This window comes from Heterocephalus glaber, unplaced genomic scaffold (genome assembly GCF_053883595.1).
Source record: "Heterocephalus glaber isolate CG9 unplaced genomic scaffold, H.glaber_assembly_v1.0 deba00001481, whole genome shotgun sequence".
NCBI classification, from domain to species: Eukaryota; Metazoa; Chordata; class Mammalia; order Rodentia; family Bathyergidae; genus Heterocephalus; species Heterocephalus glaber.
Genome location: NW_028258317.1, coordinates 332,130 through 356,624, shown reverse-complemented (window position 1 = coordinate 356,624; position 24,495 = coordinate 332,130). Strand labels below are relative to the sequence as shown.

The window sequence follows — 24,495 nt, the reverse complement described above, 5'->3', positions numbered from 1 at the left end:
TTATAAGTATAAAAAATTAAAATACCTAAAATTTAAATTGCCCAGTGATACAGTTTAGATCTTCACTGTCCCACAAAGGCTCATGTGCTAAAGGTCTGGCCTGTATAGGGGCACTCTTGGGAGATGGAGGAAACTTTGAGAAGTAGAGTACAGCAGGAGGTCATTAGGTGTCAATGATAATGTGTCCTTGAAGGGTATTGTAGGAATCTCGGCCTCTTCCTCCTTCTCTTTCCTTCCTAGCCACGAGGTGAACAGTTTTACTCTACCACATGCTCCTGCCATGATGTGCCACCTTGCTTGAGGCCCAAAATAATGGAACTTCCAAAACTGTGAACAAAAATAAATCTTTTCTGTTTATAACTTAATAATCTCAGGTATTTTATTATAGTGATGTGACGCTAATACTCCTGAAAAAAATTCAGAGAAATTGTTCATTAATTACATTATTTGGGAATAAATGCCCCATCTTTATGAACCTGATCAAAGTAATTTGTTATTAATCATTTCAAAATAATTATCTGTCCTTAATCCAATGGTATCATGGGATCTCTACAGAAAGAAAGTCAGGCTATAGCCATCTTATTTTTTTTTTTAAGTCGATTCAATTTAGATCTAAAGATATCCAACCCTGAAACTTCTCAGACACATTCAAGTGAAAATTCTGAGAAGAAACTATGATTTCTCAAAACTGCAGGTAGGGAATTTTGAAATATTTAACATGTCTTAACAGTTCCTGTTTAAGCTATTCTATAAACAACTGCAGATTTATTTCTATAATACCTTGATATCATCTTGCACTCTAAAAAGTGTTTCCCAAATTTCTGGAAGTTTATCGATGATGTCATCTAAGGGTCTTCCTCTCAGTAAATCATTCAAAGCTAAACAGCTGAAAATAAAAAATTTGATTTCAAATATACAATAAATAAAGATCAATATTCTACTATGAAACATTTATATAAAACAATGATATAGATTCTGTCTACACTTATAATCCTAATTCCCTCTCCCCAAGATAGTCATGACTATTTTCTTAGTACGTCAAATATATTATATATATATGGCATTTCCAATCATCAAATGTTTGTTTCCCACCACTATGACAGACCATTTCTTACTCATCAGTATGCCCTTAGGGCCTAGCAGGCTGCCAAGTATATAGCAGGGGATAAATGAATATAAAGTACATCATTTTATATAAACTATATATAGAAATAAATGCTACTCTCCAAAATCATGAGTGAAGAAAGATATTTTATTTTCTTTTTTGGTAATCCTGGGGTTTATGACTTAGGAACTTCAAAATGAACTACATTCCTAGTCCTTTATGTTTTTTTATGTTGAGATAAGATCTCACTAAGTCATCAAGTTGCCCAGGCTGGGCCAGGCTATTGATCTTCCTGGGACGTTCTTCCAGAGTACTGAGATTACAGGTGGCACAGCACACTTAATTTATAAATATATCTTGATGTCTTTCAATTTAACAAATGATCCTCAAGACTGATTTCATATTTTTTTTTTGCAGTACTAAAGATTGAAGCCCAGGGCCTTGTACTGAGGTGTACACCCAGATCTTTATTTTTTAATTCTCAGAAAATTGCCCAGGCTGGTGTCCAAACTGCAATTCTTCTGCCTCAGCATTACAGAGACTGGGATTATAGACGCGCAACACCAGAACTGGCTTAATTTCATACTTAAATAAACTAACTGAGGAAAGTCACTGATCAGAGATTTAACACAACAAAAAATAACTGTCTAATCAAACCAGAGACAATCTTTTTAGTAATTTATTCTTTTTACACAAATTAGAAAACTTTGACATTTGAAGGAAAAACACATTTCCATTATATTTGACTAGTCTTATATTTGCAAAGTAGTACCTGGACTCTCGAACTCGCCACATACTACTGGTAAGGTTCTTAATCAAATCTTGAAGAATTTCCTTCAAATATTTATCCACCTAATAAAAGCAAGAGGATAAATTTAAAAATATATCAGGCCAGAGATTTAGCTCAGTGGTGCCACACTTGCCTTGCAAGCACAAGGTCATGAGTTTGATCCCTGGTACCGCAAAAAAATAGAAAATAAAAAAAAATAAAATCCAACAATCAAATTATTCATCTTTCAGGTATACTGATCCTATTTCTATACTAAACAATCTAAGTATCTCTCTAGGCCTCTCAGTCTATAAATATCTCCCCACTTTAATCACTTCAGAGTAATCACTTTCAAATGCAAACCCTCAATACTCTTATTTTCCTCAGTGCAAGAGATTAAGACACACACACAAAGCCCACTATGACTCATTCAGTTCCAAAGGTATCTTGTCCTGTCTCACCTCCATTCCTTGACACGTACATACTACCTCTACCTATAATACTCTTCCATGTCCTACTTAGTTGGCTAACTTAAAATTACCCCTCAAGATTTTAATTAGCTACTATCCAGAGAACACTGGCCTAGGGACTCTCCTTGTGTTCCCATAGTACCTTCATAAGGTTCATCATGTCAGACTGTACGGTAACACTCCTGCTTCACTATAGTGGAAACCTCAAGGGCAAGGACAGTGTTTTATCTTTGTATCCTCAGTACCTTGCACGTGTCTCGTTCATAAGGAAGTATGACTGTTCAGAATGAAAGGTGAGTTTAATATTATAAGCCACTGTTCTGATATATTATTTACTTGGTAATAACAACAAATTGATGGTAGCCTCAGTTTTCACATCAATAGATCCAAAGACTCTCAGAACTTGTGGCCTTTTCATTTTTACTCTTACAGGTAGAAAAGGTTTTGTTATGTTCACTTACAGGTAAGAAAACCAAGACATAAAGATAAATAACACGGAACACTGAACAAACTGGTACCTTCCTATGCCCTTCTTCTACTCTCTGTAGGTGATCTCATCACAATCATGGCCTCACCCTTCATTAATACAGAGGTAGTAAATTCACATCTTATGAGCACAGGCCTGTGGCCTAAACTCAAATCTCTGAGACTCATTGGCCTATTACATCTTGGCTGACCCAGACGTACCACATACACTCCTACCACAAACAGAACTCATTGAGCCTTCAAAACTCAACCTTCGAGTAGCTATTCCATGAATAGGAGCACATTCAATCTACTATCAGAGAGAAGAAAGAAAAAAGGGGTCACATTATATGTAAGGACTTTTAATATATAAAAAGGATCATGGAATTTATTTAAAATGAACTGTAAAGCCAAAAAAAGGATTTTAACCCCAAGTGACACAATCCAATTTGCATTTTTTAAAAATCACTCTTCCTCATCTAAATATTCAGATAATTAGATAACAGAAGGCAAAGAGAAGAGAAGGTAATAATCTGTTAACCAGGAAAGAATCTGGGAAAGAGGAGAGTGGATTCAAGCAAAGCTTTGTTAAAGTCCTGCTCTGGACATTAACTTCATGGTATCTTGAAACAACAGCTAAGAGAATATGCGGAGCAGACAGATAAAAGTCTGGAGTAGCTGTCATGGCTGGGGCAGAAGCAGAGGACTGGGAACCATCATACTAACCATTATCTTTATATTCCCTGGAACTGATACAGAGAAGGCTGCAACAGCAACAGGTATTCAGAGGCAAGCCCTAAGAAATCTTAAGATGTGAAAGTAATACAGAATAAGATAAACAGCCAGATGACAGAAAATCAACAAAGAAAATATATGGTGTCTCCCTAACTAAAGAAACTACTTAAAAATAGAACTTTACCAGGCATTTTGTACCATGCCTGTAATTTCAGCTACTTGGGAGTCTGAGGCAGGAAGATTCCAAGTTCAAGAGCAGCCTACACAATTTAGTAGCATGCTGCCTCAAAAAGAAATTTTTTTTTATTTTAAGCCTGTGATGTAGTTTAGTGTTAGAGCTGCTTGCCTAGCAGCAAGCGTGAAAACCAGAGTTCAACTGCCAGGACCACTAAATCAATCAATCAATCAATCAATCAATCAAAAAAAGTAGAACTATGACTCATTCTCCAAGGCATTAATATTACTTATCAACATATAGCATTCCATTTATTGAATTAACCACTCATCCAGTGGACATTTTGATAGCTTCAATAAACTTTTGAAATCTCAATACTGTCACGAGCATTTCTGATATTTTAAGAGAAGGAAGAAAGCAAGTAATGAAAGAAAGCTTTTTTAAAAAAGTAAGTATACAAAGTAGGAGGATGAACATTTGGCTTAAATTTTATGTTTAAGTTTAGACAAGCTACAGCATTTTGCAGACACAATGGAGTGCAGATACTTGCCGTTGATTTGTCAGTAACCAATGCATTCCAAATACTTGTCATGGCCTGTCGAATGCCAAGGTTGGGATCAAACTGATAACGATAGAGACGAGGAACCAGCTGAGGCAGAAAAGGAGCCAGTTGTTCTCCAGCTCTTGTAGCAATTACATTAAAACCAAAAGCAGCACCCTAAAAATGATGATAGTAAAATGAGTTGTTCAGACCCATCTGCAATAGTAAAATATTAACATTGAATCTATGAGAATAAAAACATTCTCCCTCCCAATCTTGTTCCTAAATAGAGTCTCATTTATTGGGTGTTGCAGCTTTACCAATCAATAACAGTAAGCATGTGGTGGTATGGCTCTCAGTCACAGAAGCTCACAAAATCCACTGTGTATCAACTGGTACTGTGTGTCAATACAGCTTGCTTGGGTTCGGAGGGGAGAAAAGAAGAAAACCTGCCCAGTGATAACAACTTACCTTCCTTGAGTTCCACATTGCATGATGGTTGGCCAAATTCATAAATTTATATACCAGATCTGGCTGACTAAGATCACTTGCCAGAGAACAAAGCTCCTTATAAGTAGAAAGGCCCTGGCTTAGAAACAGAGAAAAAGAAGTATGCAATAACATATTTCTCTATCTCCAGCCTAGTACATATTATTACATCATCAGTATTACTGGGCCATTTTAAAATTACATTTTCAGTCAATTTCTAATACTGAATTATCTCATCACCATGGAGATAGAAAATCAGGTTGAGAAGAACACAAAAAGCTCCCTAGTTCAATTACCAACAATCTTAAGCCCCTGTACACTGCTGCTGGTAAGTAACTGAAAAGCACCTGCATCACACATGAAGGTGAAACCCTCAAACGGGAGGCAACTCAGTTACTCCTCATTATATTGTACACAAATCTCTCTCATAATCCTAAGACAGTCACTTGTCTTCCCCAAGGCTTTTCTAAGTTAGGCCATCCTAATCTTGACAATAACTTCTTTGAATATTGTTAACTTTCCACTGAACAAGTAATATTTTCTCAAATATCTGACCCTTTGTTTTATCTCATGAAAAAATAAGGATTTTTTTTTAACTCAGTTTACAAAGACAGTAAAATAAAAACTTTTGGGGCTGGAGATATAGCTCAATGGTAACGTGCTTGCTTAGTATGTGCAAGGTCCCATATTCAATTCCCAGCAACATAGGGGAAAATAAACCACTTTTGATACAAAAACTGAGCTACTGGGCCAGGGATTTAACTCAGTGGTTCCACTGCCTGCCTTGCAAGTGCAAGGACCCGAGTTTGATCCCTGGTAACCGCCCCCCCCCCCAAAAAAACCAAAACCTGAGCTATAGAGAAGAATGTAAGGACCAAATGAATAACATGCAGCTTTCTCCTGTTGCAAGGTCCATAGCACAGCAAGACAGAGCAAGTTGCACAGATTTACCTGACAATTCCTAGAGTAAAAGTAACAATACAACCACAAAAAATAATGATAAAAGAGATAAAATTCAATGAATTAAATTTAATGGTAAACTGGTCAATTCTAAAATACTGAGTTGCCCCCACCAAAACCTAGGTGCACTGGATGTCAAGCTGCTTGGGAGCTAAAAACTCTTAGCTTAATTTTCCAGAACTTCCCTCAGAGCCCAAGATCATGGCTGTCCACAGGACAACCCACAACCAATGGCTTTTCATTTAGCAGGTTCAAGGCCTAATGAGGTAACAAAAAGGCCTGGAATCTGTCTCAGAGCCTGGCAACTAACAGCCGTCCCCTCAGAGCTCAGAGCTCCTTGAGAGTTCGGTAACTGCTGAAGTAATAGCAGTAGTTGCAGTCACTCCCTCTGTCAATAGTCCTGTCTTTCTTGATTGCTGCCCCGAAGACAATCCTCAAAATTCCCCAATGAACTTTCAGAATGTAAATCTCCATCTAAGAAACTAAGAAACCCAAACTGAGATAGAATTTTTTTCATATAAATTTTATTTTTCCACCAACAAACATTTCCTAAGAGGGTAAAAATCAACTTCACAATGGCTCTATTTACCAGACTAAAAAAAAAATTAAAGACATCTACACTAATTTGGCACTTACCCATCCGGTGTTTTGCCAAGGGATCCCCCTTGAAATACCACTGTGTCTCCAGAAACTTCATGTTTAGCTCTATACCAAAATAATAGGAATTTAAATTAGTTTCAAACTTCCCATGGCAGCATTCAACTAACAGATGCATTTCATTTGTAAACTAATAAAAATTAAACTCCTTATCAAGGGTTTACTGTATACAAGATAACAGACGTCAACTATTCTTTCCATTAGGCTGGGGATTTTATAAAATCAAATCTAGACTGAACAAATTAATAGATGTAAAAGATATCCTACACAAAGACACAATGAATTAAATGTGGTCACACAATAAAAAATGCTTCTTCCCAACAGGAAGGCTACACAAAGCAGCAACCAATTCCAAGACTAATTCCCCCCACATAGTCTTCACTAATCACAGATAAGCCATCCATAATTAGGGTATTTTTGTAAACCAATGCTTTAATTATCCTGGGACCTTTCAACTTTCAAAGCTGGACCTACTGGCATGTTTCTGAAGTAAATATATACACTAGGATGTATCTTCCTAAATCTTCTTTCCTAGCACATCCTCTATATGTACATACACTTGCCCTATATGTTCAAATCTAAAATTCTCAAATTCACCATACCTTTTGCCAGTCATGAGTGTTTCTACAAGTGTAGACACTAACTCCTGCTGATCTTGTTCATTGCCTAGTTCATAAACCAATCCAAGGCCTTTTGAGGCAACATCTTGGCCAAGTTCTAAAAAAAAAATTCAGACATAATTATATTATTTTCTAAAAATGTAACTACCACCATCAAGTCAAGATTTCTTAAAAGTTGTGTTGGGCCAGGGATTTAGCTCAGTGATTCCAGCAACTGCCTCACAAGCGCAAGGTCCTGAGTTCGATCCCCAGTACCAAAAAAAAAGTTGTATTAACTTTAATTTAAAGTGATATCAAGATAAAAATATGAAAGCAGAAAACAGAATCAATCTGCCAATTTTGCTAGAAACACACTAGATCATCTCAGTGGACATGGCACCATGAGTTGCTGTAATGAGAAATACATTCACAAAAAAATCACAAACCAAGACAATCGCAATAGACTTATACAGTGTCACTCTACAGTACACAATGACAGAATGTAAGTAGTACGTATCAGAGATAAAACAGCCTCACAGAATTTCAATATACCCATATTCAATTTTTTAAAATTGAAGTCAGGGCCGGGGATTTAGCTCAGTGGTTCCGCCACCTGGCCCCCAAGTGCAAGGACCCGAGTTCGATCCCAGATACCAAAAAAAAAAAAAAAAAAAAAGACTGAAGTCAATACAAGATTATATTGACTTTATAAATTGTTGAAGCCAAGTTATAAAACAAAGCTACTACTTATATGTCTAACACATTAACTTTCTCCTAGCTTCAATTAGAAGGGAAAGGTAATCAAGAAATGAAAATAAGTTAATGCTTAATAGAAGTACTAATGCTAAAGGTGGCCACAGCTCCAGTTTTAAATGCAAAGCCGGAGAACATATTCTAATACTATCAAAGAAATCTAATTTCCTGTATACTAATCAGAAATTTTGTATAGTTTTTTGTCACTAGTCTGACTACATTAATACTAATAAAGTTTAGTTTGCTTTAATCACATAGCTCAGAAGGTTTTCTTTTATGTTCATTAATTGAGATATTTCAAAATTATAATTTTAAGTTTAATGAATTTTAGAAATAAAATATTTAATTACTAGGCATGGTAATGCATGTCTATAATCCAACACTCAGAAGGCTGAGGCAGGAGGATCACATGAGCTCAAGAGTTCAAGATCAGCCTGAGCAACACAGCAAGATAACAAGACCACATCTCGAAAAATAAATAAAATATTTACCAAAAACCTACCATCACTTTCTGACAAAACCGAAACAAATGCACTCTGAATTTCTTTAAGATGAGACTGAAAGAAGAAAAAGGCATTAGGACACAAAACCTTACCACTTTAGAAAAGCAAGACTCTTACTCTTAGAACACACAACACCTGTCTTACAATCAAGGCAGTCACAAACCACCATATTGTCCCCTCCTCTTTACAAATGCCTGTGCCTCCCCTTCCTCAGCACTTCTGACTTTATGCATTCAAGTTTAGATTACCTTCCAGCCAACATTTACTGGCTACCATCCTTCACTCCTTCATATACAGCTTATTTCAAAATTTCTATTTCTGGTTAAAGGCCTCACCTTCATAGACTTTCCTTTCCACCTTTCAATTTAAAATACTGTGGTTCCCACTATGGAAATCAGTGTGGAGATACCTCAAAGAACTAGGGCTGGAGGTCCCATTTGACCCAGCTATTCCCCTGCTGGGTATCTTCCCCAAAGAATTAAAAGAATCATACCACAGAGATATATGTGTACCCATGCTTATTGCGGCACAGTTTGTAATAGCTAAAGCTTGGAGACAGCCCAAGTGCCCATCAACTGGAAACTGGATAAAGAAGATGTGGTTTTTTACAAAATGGAGTACTACTCAGCCATAAAGAACGAGAAACTAGAGTCATTTATAGCTAAATGAATGCATATTGAGGCCATACTCTTAAGTGAAATAAATAAGACACACATGTGTAAATACTGAATAGTTTCTCTAGTGTGAGAAACTGAGAGTGTAAATAAAGATTAAAAGGATTAATAACTGATACTTTGAAATAGGAAAAGGTCCAAAGGGGTACGGGTGGTGGGAGGAGATGGGGAAACGAAAGAATGGAAAGGAAAAATTAAGAGAAAAGAAAAGAAAATGGAAACGAAGTATGTAAATAGGGAAGGGCTCACAGGTAATGGGGAAAAAATAAGAACCAAGATGCATCATGCACAGGTACAAGCACCCAATGATAAATGTAAACATACTGTATACCTAAAATGTACCAATAAAAGAATTTAAGCAAAAAAATAAATAAAAATACTGTGGTTCCCAAGAAACCTGATCACGTATACAACATGGCTTACCTTCACTTCTTTATGGGTACTTAGCTTCCTTACAAGCGAAAGGAGCCAGATGCAAGCTGCTTGCCTCACATGTGGGTTGGGGCTGATGATATGTTTATTTAAAATCACATCCAACACCCACGGGACCACATCATTCACTTTAGCTCCTGAAGAAAAGCAAACAAAAATAGTAATTGAACTAAATATAGTTTCCTGAAAAACTAAATTTAAATCGATTACTCAATAAAACAATTCTATAGCATATTAAAATCCAAGTAACTGAAGTATAGTTACTAGCCCAAAGTGGTAACACACAACTGTAATCCTAGCACTCTGGAAGGATGAGGCAGTCAAGCCCAGCCTGGGGAATGTAGCCCAGACTCCAAATAATAAATTTTAAAAGGGCTGGGGATGTATTTGCTCAGCATAAAGGCCTCATAAAAGTTCAACATAAAGGTTCAATGCCCCATCAGTGCACAAAAAAAGGTAGTTGCTGAAGGAATCAATAATTACTCACTTCAGAACCTAGCATAAACTAAACAACCTTTCAAAGGTACTCACGTAACTTTAGTTCCATAGAATGAAAAGTTATCCCACTCTCAGAAATTTCTCTTTCTTTACTAGGTCTTTATCTTCCACCTAAAAACAAACCAACTCACCATCCTATCTTGCTTAACTTTGTTCCTCCAGCTTCCACGCATTTTTCCTTCATTACCGCAGGGTTTGTGAACCTCAAAGATATTAACATTTTTGGCTAGATAATTCTTTGCTGCAGAGAGCTGTCCTGTACACTGCCTTCTGCCTATACCCACTGGAGACCAGTAGCATTCATGCTCTCCAGGGTCCAGATATTAGCAAATGTCTTACCCCTCCAGTCAGGAACCACTGCTTTACATTAAATCCTTCAAAATAGCTGTCTATACTCATGGTTAAACTTTTCCTTCCTCTTATAGTTGAACTTACTCCAAATCTGCCTTTTACCCCTTTTCTTTTCCACAGAAATTTTTCAATTACTTTCCTGCTGCTAAGTCCAATGATCACCTCATCTTAATCCACTAGCAGTATATGATACACCCTTAACTCCTCATCCAGTGACGGTGAGGACATATTAACCTAGCTTTCAGGCTCAGATGGAATCCTTCCATTCCCTTTTCCACAACCACAACTCTAGCCAGCTACTATTCTGCTGTCTGGACAACTATAATTACTAAGGGGACAAACTCATACTAGAGTCCCACAATGTACCAGGTATTACATGCTATAGATACTGGGATTGCCAAAACCTTGACCCTAACTGCCTAAAAAACAACACGTAAAAGGTTGAGTAGCACTCAGCTAAGAATGACATACAGAACATACATGCAATAATCAAAATTCAGGTCAAAGATTCATCAGCACCCACTTCTCCACAGTGTTTTATGTTTCCATTTCTCTAACCACACAAAGACAAGAGAACCTCAACTTTTTGTTTGTTTTTGTTTCTTGGGACACAGTCTGGCTAAGTAGTCCAGGTTGGCTTTGAACTCACTATGTAGCCCAGGCTGGCCTCAAGCCCATAGAGAACCTCTTGCCTCAGCCTCCCAAGTGCTGGGATTATAAGCATGTACCACAATGCTCAGTTACCTCAACATTTAATGGACAACCTGATTCTACTGTATGAGTAAAAAGCCAAGCCAGATCCAATCTTTAAAAAACAGTCTAAGATAACCAAGGAAGTTCGGAAATATGAAGATTGGTATGATACATCTCTACTACCCTTTATTTAAATTGTTACGTAAACACCTATGAAATCAAAAACATGCTTCATAGCAAATCTTCTACTCTGTGTGAGCCCTCACTTTTTGTCAGTCCTCTGATATCACTTCTCAAATGCAACTGGGGAAATTTCCACTTCAGACTTCATTCAGTAACAATGGTCATTTCCCTTGAGTATTTTCTTCCTTCTATACAAATTTCTCCTTGCTTTACCTCATGTGCATTCAAAGAGAAGTGACTAATTCAGCTTCCATCAATACACAGTCCTAATTACAGTATAAGCAAAAGTATGTTGTTTTTCTATTTCAAAAGAAGCTCTTTATGGTGGCTAATGAAGTAATAGGTGAACACAGCACTGCACTACTAAATGTTAACTGTAACCCTAAGTGAAATAACTAAGTTAATTTATTCATGCTGGAAAACAATTCACAATGAAATTGTTACAATGAGAACACTACATTTTCATTTCCACAACTGAGGAAACAAAATATAAAAACAGTGACTTTTCCATTTGTTTTAAGAACTAAAAGAAAATCTCTGGCTCAGATACTGAAATACATTTTCAATTCAAAATTCAAATCAAACCACAACATACCAATATCTTTAACACAGAATCAGGAACCACATGGTCCTTCAACTATATCATCATTAAAAGCCAGTGCACATTCAGGGCTGGCAAAAACACTGAAGTTCATTATGTAATAAATGATTAGAAGACATAATTTGGAAACTACTATGTTTCCAATTCTGAAAACTAGTTAAACATTCTAATCCTCATGAAAAGAGCCTAAGTTTGAAGGAAATCTGTTAACTCTCTGGCTTGCTTGCCAAACGACTGAAAACCAAAGTTCTAATTAATTTCATGCTTAATTTAATCAAGTGTCTTCCTTAGCTGAACCTAATTACTAAACCATATGCAGTAAAATGTTTTAAAAGAGTTATATTTTCCCTCAAATGTGATCAAGAAAACAGAGAAAGGTTACTTGATGACTACAAGTCAATTAGCTGAGTATTTGGTACCAGCAGGAGGAGTATATTCTTCTTCGGTCACTAGCCAGGCATCTCGGGCAGCCACAGAGCTAGTTCCTATAGCAGCACTAGTGATGGCTTCACCAATAGTGAACTGAAGTTCTACCTGCTTGGCCTGCAAAGAAGGAAGCAAGAACCATGAACAGAAAAGGACATTTTCCCAAGACATTCATGTCTATAGAAAAGCATCTCAATCTCTCATTTCTCAGCATGCTTTGGTTTTATTCTTCTGCTTGGCTTAACTCAGTGGTTGAAAAGCATGAGAGAGTGAGGAGATTGAGAAGGTCAGTGTGATTTGAAGATCTTTGTCCAGGTCCACGCTACACTCCTCACCTTCAGGAGAGAACTAAGAAGTAGTGACTTACTCTTTGGAAGCATGCTATGGTCCTCCTAGGAGGACAGGGCATCCACTGACTTTGAAGCCATAAAGATCTCAGTGCAAACTCTTGCTCTGTCCCTCACTAGCAACATATGCTCAAGGAAGCTTCTCTAGGCCTCAACAAAACAGCAACACTCACTTCATCTGGCCATAGATTACTAACTTCATAAAATGAAGTTAATGCACATAAAGCTTCTACTATAGAGTATGTCTGACTACAGCAACCACATAATAAATAGTAACCATTATAATTTACTAATATTTATTTAAACTTGTTTTATTAGCTCTTCACACTCAAACTACACAGCATATGCAAACTACTCTCAAATAGTTCAGAAAAAAATAGAGAATGATACAGCAAATATAAAATGTTAAAACTTGGCAAATCTGGATAAAGATTCTTCACACTACTCATTACTTCATATGTTTGAAACTGTTTTAAACACCAGACATTAAAAATTCTATGCAGTACAAAGTCAAATGTTTAAAATCTGACTTAGAAATTCTAATATGCTTCACCAGTATGAATCACTGACCCAACCTGGAATTGGACCTGCCTTAATTCCCTCTGATACTTGTCTGTTTACTGTGAATTGGAAGAAATGTAAGAATAGGAGAAGAGAATAAAAACAGACAGCATATGACTATGAGGGACATGAGCACAGTGACTCCACAAGGCACACAGATACCGTTTCTATGTTAACCATTCCCACGCTCAATCAACTAAATGCTCTAGTCTTGACAAAGTATCAAATGAACACCATATGTTTCCTAGTGTGAAAAAAACGACTTAAAGAGCTTTAGCCCTACAGGATCCTGGGCCAAAAGCTTCTATTAGCACTTTCAACCTGAGTAAAGGTATTTCAATGCAGAGGATCTTCATCAGTGATCCACTTTCTAAGTCTGTTCCTATTGTGAATAATATAACTGGTATTAAAAACAAAATTAAGGGCCAGGGATTTAGCTCAGTGGCACCACACTTGCCTCTCAAGTGCAAGGTCCAGAGTTCGACCCCTGGTACCAGAAAAAAAAAAATTAAACCCCTATTGCCCTTATGTATGATGATATGATATACTAGGTTTACTTTAAATATTCCAGAAATAAATATTCTTATTCTATTTTTATGTTTGATTAATAAAAGCTAAAAATAAAAAAAACTTTAAAACTTTCTTCTGGTTGACTGTAAAGATACTCTGCTTCTCTGATTCATGCTTTTACAGTCATTCTTTTTTTGTTTTTTATTTTACATTCATTCTTATCCTTTATTCTCCACATTATTTCCATAGTCTAGCTTTTCATGTATTTCTGTATTTCTAAACTCAAAGTATCAGAAGCAAGTTAAGAGTCCATATAGGCTTTCATTTATTTAAGCAAATCTAGAATGGATTTTACAAAGGAAAATACGAAAAAGCAGACATCATAAGTGTCTCTCCAAGTGGTTACAACGTCACTGACATCTGGAGAGAATCTGATATAGGTACATTCCTCACTGCTGGCTGGCTGAGTAGATTTCTTCTTTTCTCTGCACTCAAAATTATGAGGAAAGGTGTCTCATAATCAGTGATTTAGAGCAGTACCTGGCACCATGAAAAGTGTAGAGCTAGCAGTCGAAACTAAGTATGTGGTAAATAAGTGAATAAAGGTCTAATTTAAAATCTCACTGCATGTAAAAATGCCTTTTGAATGAACAACTAACAATCAGATTGCAGTATAAATACCTCCACAGAATCCATCAGACCTTGCAAGAGGAGTTTCTGCTGAGGAAAGTCCCCATCCCCAACTGGAAAGTAGCCCAGCGTTTGGATGGCTCGCTCTTTCATCTGTAAGAACATAATGTTTTCTTTTAAATAAAGTTCATAACAGCTTTATCCCAGAATAGCATTCCAAGATGAAATGACAGGCAGGGTATTTGTACACTAATGCCTAAATCTTTACAAAGCACCCAGTTTTATAGTACTATATCTATAAGACATTGAAAGACATAAGTAGAGTCCACTAAGGATTCATAGCTGCAACCAAAGAAAGAAGACAGTTTTTAAGCTTATTATCCTTTAAACCCACATGACAAATGTGGGTTCTAGGCCCAGAAGACCTAGGACCAAATCACCTCCTCACCGTTTTAGCAGCATTTACAGGTACATGACTCTAGGTAAGTTACTTCAGCTCTCTGTGGCTCTTCCTCAGCATACTTCACTAAACTTTTTTTTTTTTTGAGACAGGGTCTTGCTATTGTTCAGGCTGGACTCGAACTCACTATTGTAGCCCAGGCTGGCCTTGAACTCACAGCAATCCTCCTGCCTCAGCCTCCCAACTGCACTACCACACATGGCAGACTTTTTGAGGGATTCTATTTCAATGCACAGAAAACACTTAGGATAGTCCCTAGCACATTATAGAGCTCAATAATGGTTGGTAATAGTTGGTAATAACTAGTTAATAATAGCTAATAAAAACTACACTGTGTGATAGTCTGAGTTTTCAACAGCAGCTAGACCAAAGATTAGCATGTTTATTCTGCTTGCAGTAAACTGATTTTTCTGCTCATTAAATCATCTATTGTTCAATACTGAAGTTTCGATCACAAAAAAATGCTTTAAAGTTATGAAATTATTACTCTAAACTGAAAAATTGATCAATGTCCTTTTCCTCAGATTATTTGTACCACTTACTAATGCCAACCTCTTAAAATCAAACTGACTACAAGAAGTTAGTATTTATATTTGCTCTAAAATTCACAAAACTACTAAGCATTTTATTATCTACCTTTTGCATTACAAAAGATTTCCTGATGAATTTATTTAAATTTTAACAGTTAAGGACCTAATTTGAGTAACTGGGTTAAAAGATGCACATACTAAAGTTGTATACAAATTATTCCTCACTGAAAAGAAAACATGCCGATGTTTCTATTGTTCTGTTTTGTATTAGCAAATCCTCCAAAACAGTGTCACCTATCTCACTACAATCTGGTTTGTACATTCACAAAAGGCAGAATTCTGAAGGGAAGGAAAGAAACAAAACTTGCCTTATTTGTTTCTTTACCAGAAGGAATTCTGTTTAGTAAGCTCTCTACCAGATGCAATTTGGTAAAACCAGGTCCCTCTCTAGGAATTGGCAGTGGACCATTTCTGCCAATTTCACCCAAGGCCGTACAGGCAGCAATTGCCAAGAGGGGTGATGTACTGTCCAAAAACGACCCTGTAAGCACATTTAGACGAAACAGAGAATAATACAGCATTTATCTTTGTGATCCAAAGCAATCAACAATGCAGTAAAGACTTTTTAAAGACAACAAAATAAAATCAAAGTCTGTAATATTTTCTGGTTGACTATTTGTTAACATTTATTCAAGTAGTAAGATAGCATTGTCAACAGAGCATAGTGGGTTTTTGGTTTTTTGAGACAGGGTCTCATTATGTTGTTCAGGCTGGCCTTAAACTCACTATGTAACCTACACTGGCCTTAAACTCACAGAAATCCTCCTGCCTCAGCCTCCCAAGTGCTGAAATTACAGGCATGCACCAGCACGCCTGGCTATAGTGTTCTTTTTTGAATGTTTAAATTTTTTTCCATAACAAAATCACCCGTCATACAGAAACACACAGAAGAAAAGTACAAAAAAAAACTTTCATTGTTACTAAAAACATAGAATTTACTTAATATTAAATAAATTTGGGGGGAAAAGTTTGTGTCTTTAAAGCTTAGCACTATAACAATATATCAAAATTTAACATAATAAAGTCAGCCAAGTCAGCATAGACATTAATGACCTATTGTTTCTGTGGCACTCTGAATAAGTTCCTCTTGCTCAGGCAGGAAATCAGAATTTGTCTCCAGATCCTGCTGCTCTGCCATTCTCATTTTCTTTTTAGCCAAGTATCTTCCAATCGTGAATCCCAATGCAAGTAAGGATCCATGCTGTATCTCAGGGCTCTGAATTTAACAACACAATAGCAAACATGTTTCTTTCTCACACACAAAGGAACATATTGATTGAAGTAACTATGTTTTTAGAATCATAACTGATAAAACATAAGGCAAAAAAATAAAATGATCACTCCAGTTTTCACTGGTATCAATGAGACTTAACGAACAAAAGAAAACGAGTTCTAAATCAAAGAATGCTGAGAAGTTAGGCTGTCTTAATCACTCCAAAATTTGGACACCCTAATCTTACTCACATGCTCCTATAGTACTCATGCTTTCTTCTACGTTATACCATTTGTGGTACTACAATATCATAATATTCAAAACACACAGTGGTAGCTCAATTTAATACATTTAATTTGTTTTAGGATTTGGGGGAAAATAGATGTGTGGGGAAGATCGCCATGGTTCGCATTTGTCACCCAATGCAGAACTGGCAAACAGGAGCAAACTTTTGCCAAATGCTTTTGTTTGTAAACCAGATTGTTTGCAAACAGAAGCATTACTGAACTGAAGTATTACTGTAATTTCTCCCTATTGCCAGCAAAATACAATGTGATATCTAACTGGTAAAACCTCCAAACACAAGGAAGCCAGCACAATTTGTTTTTCGATAGCAGAATGAAAGGCAGAAGTAGATGTGGAAGAAAAAAGGAGCTAACAATTCCAAGCATCAGGTAGCACAGGGGATTCACCTGAATTTTCCCACCACTGTATTCACAGCACCTAAAACAGTGCTTTTCAGACACAGCTCTCAAATCTGTGAAATGTACTGACTGAAATCTATCTCACTTCATCTTTACAATCACAAAAGCAAACAATTTCTCGGTTCATTTTACAGATGGGAACTAAAAATAGCTTTTATAAAACCTTATCTTCCATTAAAAAAAGTACAATGACAAAACTGGCAACATACATGATTGTCTTTTGTAGTCTTTATAAGCTGTTCAATCATTGACTTCAACTCATTTCCCGAAACTGTTGAAACCACCACAGAATAAAACAATGCTGCCAATTCACGCATTTCTTCTTTACTGCTATTCATTAGACTCTGAGCAGAAAAAAAAGGAGCATATACATAATTATCCTCCTGCTAACAACTAAAATTAAAATGATGCATTTTAATGTTCAAACTATCGATATCCATGAGAAAAGAACACAATAAACTATAGATATTATTATTTGTGGGTCATATGGACACTGTTGCAGCTACTCCATTCTGCCACTGTGGTGCAAAAGCAGCCACAGAACCACATATAAACAAATAGGTATAGCTGAGTTCCAATAAAACATTATAGACACCACAGTTTATACATGTCATGAAACATTACTTCTTTTGACTTGACTCAACCATTGCTAACCATTCTTAGCTTGCAGATCATTTAAAAAAAAAAAAAAAAAGACATCTGACCATATTTAGCCCATGGACCATATTAGGAAAACCCAAAAAGCAAAACTCAAAAATTACAGGATCCTTTTAAAATCAAGAAAAAGTCTTTCCTACACCAATGTCTTTAAGAGTTCTATCAAACCTCTCTTTCAGCCGGTTTAGTTTCTATTTTAATATTTAAATCTTTAATCCATTTAGATTTTAGTTTAGTGCATGGGGAAAGATATAGGTCTAGTTTTAGTCTTTGGCAAGTTGAAACCTAATTTTTCCATCACCATTTATTAAAGAGGCTGTCTTTCCTCCAGTGAGGGTGTTTGGCTCCTTTGTCGAAGATGAGGTGGCTGAGTGTGTCTGGAGCTGTTTCTGCACCTTCTAATCTGTTCCACTTGTCCTCAGGTCTGTTTCTTTGCCAGTACCATGCTGTTTTTATCACAGTACCTTTGTACTATAGTTTCAACTTGGGGGTTGTGATACCCTCTTGCCATGTCTCTGTTGCCTGGAATTGCTTTTAATATTCTGGGTCTCTTCTTGTTCCAAATGAATTTTTGGATTGTTTTCTCAAGGTCAGGGAAGTACGCTGCTAGGATTTCAATTGGCATTGCACTGAATCTTTACAGCAGTTTTGGAAGTATGGCCATTTTCACTACGTTGATCCTTCCTACCCTGGAGCAGGGGATGTTGTTCCATTTTCTGATATCATCTTCAATCTCTCTTTTCAGGGTGCTATAGTTTTCAGAGAAGTCTTTGATTTCTTTTGTTAGGTTGATTACTAGGTATGTCAGTTTTTTGGATGCTACCGTGACATCAGTGTAGGAAAAGATTTTATGAACAAAACCTCAGTTGCCCGTGAACTAGCACAATCAATCAACAAGTGGGATCTCTTATTTTGTTTTTTTTGGTACCAGGGATTGAACTGGGATCCTTGTGCTTGCAAGGCAGGCGGCGGAACCACTGAGCTAAATCACGGGCCCTATATATTTATTAACCATCTGTATTTCTTTTCTTTTTTTGGTACCGGGGATCAAACTCGAGACCTTGTGCATGCGAGGCACGCAGCGGAACCACTGAGCTAAATCTCCGGCAGGATCTCTTCTTATTAAAAAGCTTCTGCACAGCAAGAGAAACCACCAGCAGTGTGAAGAGACAACCCACAATGTGGGAAAAAATTTTCACCTGCTCTTCCTCAGACAAAGGTCTACTATCCCGAATCTATAAAGAACTTAAAAAATATCAGACCTCCCAAATTTAAAGACTTAATCCAAAAATGGGCATCTGAAATGAACAGACACTTCTCAGACAAAGAAGCAGAAAGAGCAAATAAATACATGAAAAAATGTTCAACAGCACTGGTCATTCCGAGAGATGCAAATGAAAACAACACTGAGATTCTGTCTCATCCCAGAAAAGAATGGCTGCTATCAAGAAATCAACCAATAACAAATGCTGGAGGGGCTGTGAGGAAAGAGGAACCCTGCTCCACTGCTGGTGGCAGTATAGACTGGTGCAACCACTGTGGAAATCAGTATGGAGATACCTCAAAGAACTAGGACTGGAAGTCCCATTTGACCCCGCTATTCCACTGCTGGGGATCTTCCCCAAAGAATTAAAAGAATCATACCACAGTGATATATGTGCACCCATGTTTATAGCAGCACAATTTATAATAGCTAAAACTTGGAAGCAGCCCAATTGCCCATCAACTGGAGACTGGATCAAGAAAATGTGAGGGTTTTTTATAAAATGGAGTACTACTCAGCCATAAAAAATGAGAAATTATAGACATTTATTGTTAAATGGATGCACATTGAGGCGATACTCTTAACTGAAATAAATAGGACACACATGTAAATACCAAATAGTTTCTGTAGTGTGAGAAACTGAAAGTGTAAATAAGGACTAAAAGGTATAACAGATAATGTGAAATAGGAAGAAAAAGGGCAGAGGGGAAGGGGAAGTGGGAGGAGTAGGGGAAAGGAAAGAAGGGAATGGAATTAATATGAGAAAATGAAAAAATGGAAACAAAGTCTTCGTAAATAGGGAGGGATGGAGGGGTTGAAGGGAGGGCAGGGGAAGGGGGAAATGTAAGAACCAAGAGAGATTATGTAAAAGTGCAAATTTCCATTGATGACTGTCATTATATTGTTTACCTAAAATGTACCAATAAAATAAAATTTTTTAAAAAAAGAAATAACCATAAAGAAAAAAAAATTTTTTAAACTAGAAGCAATATCATGGATCAAATTTTCCAGAAAAGTACAAAGTCTACATGTCTTTGTCAATTACATTCATATTTTTATACTCTTGAACTATAGATTTTACCATAACTCATGCTACATTTTCCAAAAATAACTGCACTGTGTACTATTACAAGAGGTATATGAAACTCTGTAAGCCATTTTGCCTGAAGTTTAAATTTAAGTGAGCATCTTACATTTTTATTTGCTAAACTTGATAACTTTTTGGTGTAATCAAGTGACAAGGAACACTCTTATGGATGCTACAAACATCAGTATCACTCACATGGAGGGCTTGACATTATCTATCAAAAGTACAAAAGTACTTGTCCTCTGACTCAATAATACTACCTCTGGGGAATCCATCTAAAAAATGTATTTCCTCATGTACACAATGGTATTATTCATTGCAGTAGACTGGAAGTACCCAAATAATCATCAATAAGAAAGTAGAATAAATCATACAATGGAAAACACTGAAGCCATTAAAGAGGAGCTCTCTCCATAGTTATAGAGGAGTAGCTCAAAGTTTTAGTGTGAGGTGAAAATATGCTTCCATTTATGTAAAAGAAGGGAGAAAAATTAAAAATGATTTCATGTACATATACATAAGTAAATTCTAAAAAGTAAGCTACATAAATGTCACTGATGTTCTATGTACATATGGTAGAAGAAAAAGAGGAAAATTTAGGAAGTTGTAGATATTTGGGTAGGTGGGAGACAGTTGTAAAAGATTTTAAATGTTCTTTATTTAAACTATACAAACCTGATTTTTTTAAAAGTTTTTTAAACAGAAAAATTCACACTCTCAACCACATGGGGAAATGAGATATTGTGACCTAAATGGTTTTTAGTGTTTGATGGAAATTTTCAAACTGACCTAACCGCAGAAAAGGTTACAGTAACACCAGTAGAAGAAAAAATCATGAGGTTAAAGTTTGAAATACCTAAATTCAAAGAGAAATACATATGCATAAGACATACCTTTATCCATTCTGTTTTATCTACAAACTTGGTAGCCAATTTTTCTGGATATACTGACACAGCTTCCAATAGGCAGTACATGACAGGCAAGCCTAAATAAGAATTCAGAACCATTTTAAAGAAAAGGAATGAATTGAATATATGAAGACCACCAAATTCCATTAAAGTGTAAGACTACTTCTTAAGCACAAACTACCTCAATTCTTAAAAAAAAAATACACAACATAAAGTATGAGTTTCAATACAGCAAGTTTACAAATTAATTATCAAAAGGGATATCCTATTCTTCACATCTGCTTCCAAAGTAAAAAATGTGTACCTACTATCAGCATTCCTTTCTGAAAAGAGAAATACTGTATCACGAATAAATCAAATAAGATTAGAAAACAAGGACTAATGATCAGTAACAGAAGTGAAAAGATCATCTACAAAAAATTTTGCTATAAATTTTTATGATTTTAAAATTAAATCTGTGCTTAATGTTTGACAAAGTCCAACACCCATTCATGAAAAAACCCTACAGAAAATTGGAATAGATGGTCTTTATCTCAATCTAATAAAAGCCATCTATGACAAACCAACAGCCAACATCATACTAAATTGACAAAAACAAAGCTTTCACTCTAAAATCAGGAACAAGGACGTCCACAGTCACCACTCTTGTTCAATACAGTTCTGGAAACATTAGCCAGAGCAATTAGACAAGAGAAAGAAATAAAACAAATAAGGATAGGAAAGAAAGAAGTTAAATTATCATTATTTGTGGATGACATGTATTCTACATAGAAGACCCCAAAAACTCCACCAAAAGACTTCTAGATTTGATAACCAAATTCAGTGGCATAGCTGAATACGAAGTCACCACTAAAGGGTCAACAGCCTTCCTATACACAAATAACAGACTCACAGAGAGAGAAATTAGAGAAACAATCCCTTTCACAATAGCATCCAAAAAAATTAAATACCTAGGAATCAATCTAACAAAAGTAAAAGACCTCTACATTAAAAACTACAGTACTCTGAAAAAGGAGATTGAAGTGGATATCAGAAAATGGAAAGATAGCCCTTGTTCTTGGATAGGAAAAACCAATATAGTGAAAATGGCCATACTTTCAAAATTGTTATACAGATTCAATGCAATCCCAATCAAAATCCCAACAGCATATCTCACAGAATTAGAAAAAACAATCCTGAAGTTCATTTGGAACCAAAAGAGACCTAGAATAGCAAAGGGAATTCTGGGCAACAAAGGCAAAGCATGGGGTATCACAATCCCTGACTTTAAATTATACTACAAAGCTATGATGATAAAATCAGCATGGTACTGGCAAAAGAACAGACCTGGGTATCAATGAAACAAACTAGAGGATGCAGAAACAACTCCAGACATACTCAACCACCTTACCTATTTTGGGGGGGCAGGGGGTGCTGGGGATTAAACTCAGGACCTTGTGCTTGTGAGGCAGGTGGCAACACCGCTGAGCTAAATCCCCAGCCCCCAACCACCTTACCTTTGACAATGGAGCCAAACACCTTCACTGGAAGAAAGATAACCTCTTTAATAAATGGTGCTGGAAAAACTGGCTTTCCACATGCCAAAGATTGAAACTAAACCCGTATCTTTCACCATGCACTAAACTAAAATCAAAATGGATCAAAGATCTAAATATTAAAACAGAAATACTGAAACTACTGAAAGAGAGAATAGGTAGAATGCTTGAGGACATAGGAGTAGGCAAAGACTTCATGAACAAAACCCAGACTGCACAAGAAATACTTCAAAGAATCAACAACTGGGATGTCATCTTATTAAAAAGCTTTTGCACAGCAAGAGAAATTACCAACAGAGAGAACAGACAATCAGAGAGTAGGAAAAAAATTTTACCAGCTATTCAGATAAAGGAGTATTATCTAGAATATATTAAGAACTCAAAAAAATCAGACCCCCCCCCCAAATTTAAAGGCCCAATGCAAAAATGGTTATCTGAAATTAAAAGACACTTCTCAGATAAAGAATTAGAAATGACAAATATATGAAAAATTTTTCAACATCAGTGGTCATTCAAGAGAGACAAACTAAAACAATGCTGAGATTCCATCTCCCTACAAAAAGAATGGCTGCTATCAAGAAATCAACCAGTAACAAATGCTGGTGGGGCTGTGAGGAAAAGAGAACCCTTCTCCACTGCTGGTGGGAGTGTAGACTGGTCCAACCACCGTGGAAATCAGTACGGAGATTTCTCAAGAAACTAAAAGTAGAGATTCCATTTGACCCATTATTCCTCTTATCTTCCCGAAAGAATTAAAAGCATTATACCACAGTGATATGTGCACACCGTGTTTGTAGAAACAGTTTGTAATAGCTAAATCTTGGAAACAGCCCAACTGCCCATCAACTGATGAGTGGATAAAGAAAATGCAGGGGGTTTTTATACAATGGAGTACTACTCTGCCATAAAGAAGGATGAGCATCAGACATTTATAGCTAAATGGATGGACCTTGAGATCATACTCTTAAATGAAATAAATCGGACACATATGTTTAAATACCAATTGTTTCTCTGGTGTGAGAAGCTGAATGTGGAAATAAGGACTGAGATGTATAATGGATGATGGGAAATGGGAAGAAAGTGTTCAAATGGAAAGGGAAACAAGAGAGGAGGGAGGGAGAAAGAAGGAAGGGACAAAAAAATGTGAAAATAAAAAGAAAAAATGGAAACAAAGCTTTTGAACATAGGGAGAGAAAGAGGCTTGAGGAGGGAATGGGATAAAATAAAATAATATTTATTAATAAAAAAATGTGTGCTTATGCGCTTTAAAATTTTTCCTTAGCAACACAACTTCTTACCTCCAACACCTGCTAACAGCTGCTGAAGCAGGCCGATATAAATCTGAACAGGGTTGGTTTCTCCACTCTTATTAGAAGATGATGAGGCTGTCGCCTGACTGCTTGACATTAAAGTCCGTATGTAGCGCCCAATGGCAGGTGCATGATCTTGCATATCAGCCAAACTCTGAGAGGTGGGCACCACCCCCGCACTATGAGCTAGGCACATACGCAAGTATAGGACTATCTAAAATCAGAAACACGAGGAATACCACATAAACATCTCAGAAAAGTCAATGAAGGAGGCTATTATTCAAAGTGACAGTTTCTAGTTCTAATTCCTCTATCCTGCTTCATAAAGCTTTCCCACTCCTCACAGAAGCCAAAAAAAAAAAAAAAGGAAAAAAGACTCAATATGTTAACTAAGTTACCATAATGGAGCAAAATTTATATAACGAGCTTTTGCAGAGCTAAATAGTGTTTGTTTTTTAAATGGAATTTCAAGGAGTTAGAATCCAAACTCAACTTTTTCACTTTTAGGGTAGGGAAAAACCCAGGGCCTTGAACATGCTCCCCTACTGAGCTATACCACCCTCCAACCCTACTCTTACTCAACACTAAACAATACTATTTCTTATAATTAGTACAAACCAACAATCTGCAGTATAAAATT

The 24,495-nt window shown here is 36.4% G+C and overlaps 1 protein-coding gene across 14 annotated transcripts in view; it reads right to left on the bottom strand.

Moving 5' to 3' along the window:
* Ecpas (Ecm29 proteasome adaptor and scaffold) overlaps positions 1 to 24,495 on the bottom strand; it is a 127,035-nt gene that overhangs the window by 20,530 nt on the left and 82,010 nt on the right. For all 14 annotated transcript variants that reach the window (XM_087184174.1, XM_004848121.4, XM_087184173.1 and 11 more), the window contains 15 exons: positions 23,844 to 24,069; positions 20,996 to 21,087; positions 17,304 to 17,438; positions 16,231 to 16,393; positions 15,486 to 15,658; positions 14,179 to 14,280; positions 12,073 to 12,196; positions 9,319 to 9,464; positions 8,221 to 8,275; positions 6,969 to 7,083; positions 6,346 to 6,414; positions 4,732 to 4,849; positions 4,270 to 4,437; positions 1,878 to 1,957; positions 781 to 886 (listed from right to left, as the gene is read on the bottom strand). In XM_087184174.1, coding sequence (XP_087040300.1) covers positions 781 to 886; positions 1,878 to 1,957; positions 4,270 to 4,437; positions 4,732 to 4,849; positions 6,346 to 6,414; positions 6,969 to 7,083; positions 8,221 to 8,275; positions 9,319 to 9,464; positions 12,073 to 12,196; positions 14,179 to 14,280; positions 15,486 to 15,658; positions 16,231 to 16,393; positions 17,304 to 17,438; positions 20,996 to 21,087; positions 23,844 to 24,069 — 1,872 coding nt within the window. The remainder of the gene's footprint in view (positions 1 to 780; positions 887 to 1,877; positions 1,958 to 4,269; positions 4,438 to 4,731; positions 4,850 to 6,345; positions 6,415 to 6,968; positions 7,084 to 8,220; positions 8,276 to 9,318; positions 9,465 to 12,072; positions 12,197 to 14,178; positions 14,281 to 15,485; positions 15,659 to 16,230; positions 16,394 to 17,303; positions 17,439 to 20,995; positions 21,088 to 23,843; positions 24,070 to 24,495) is intronic.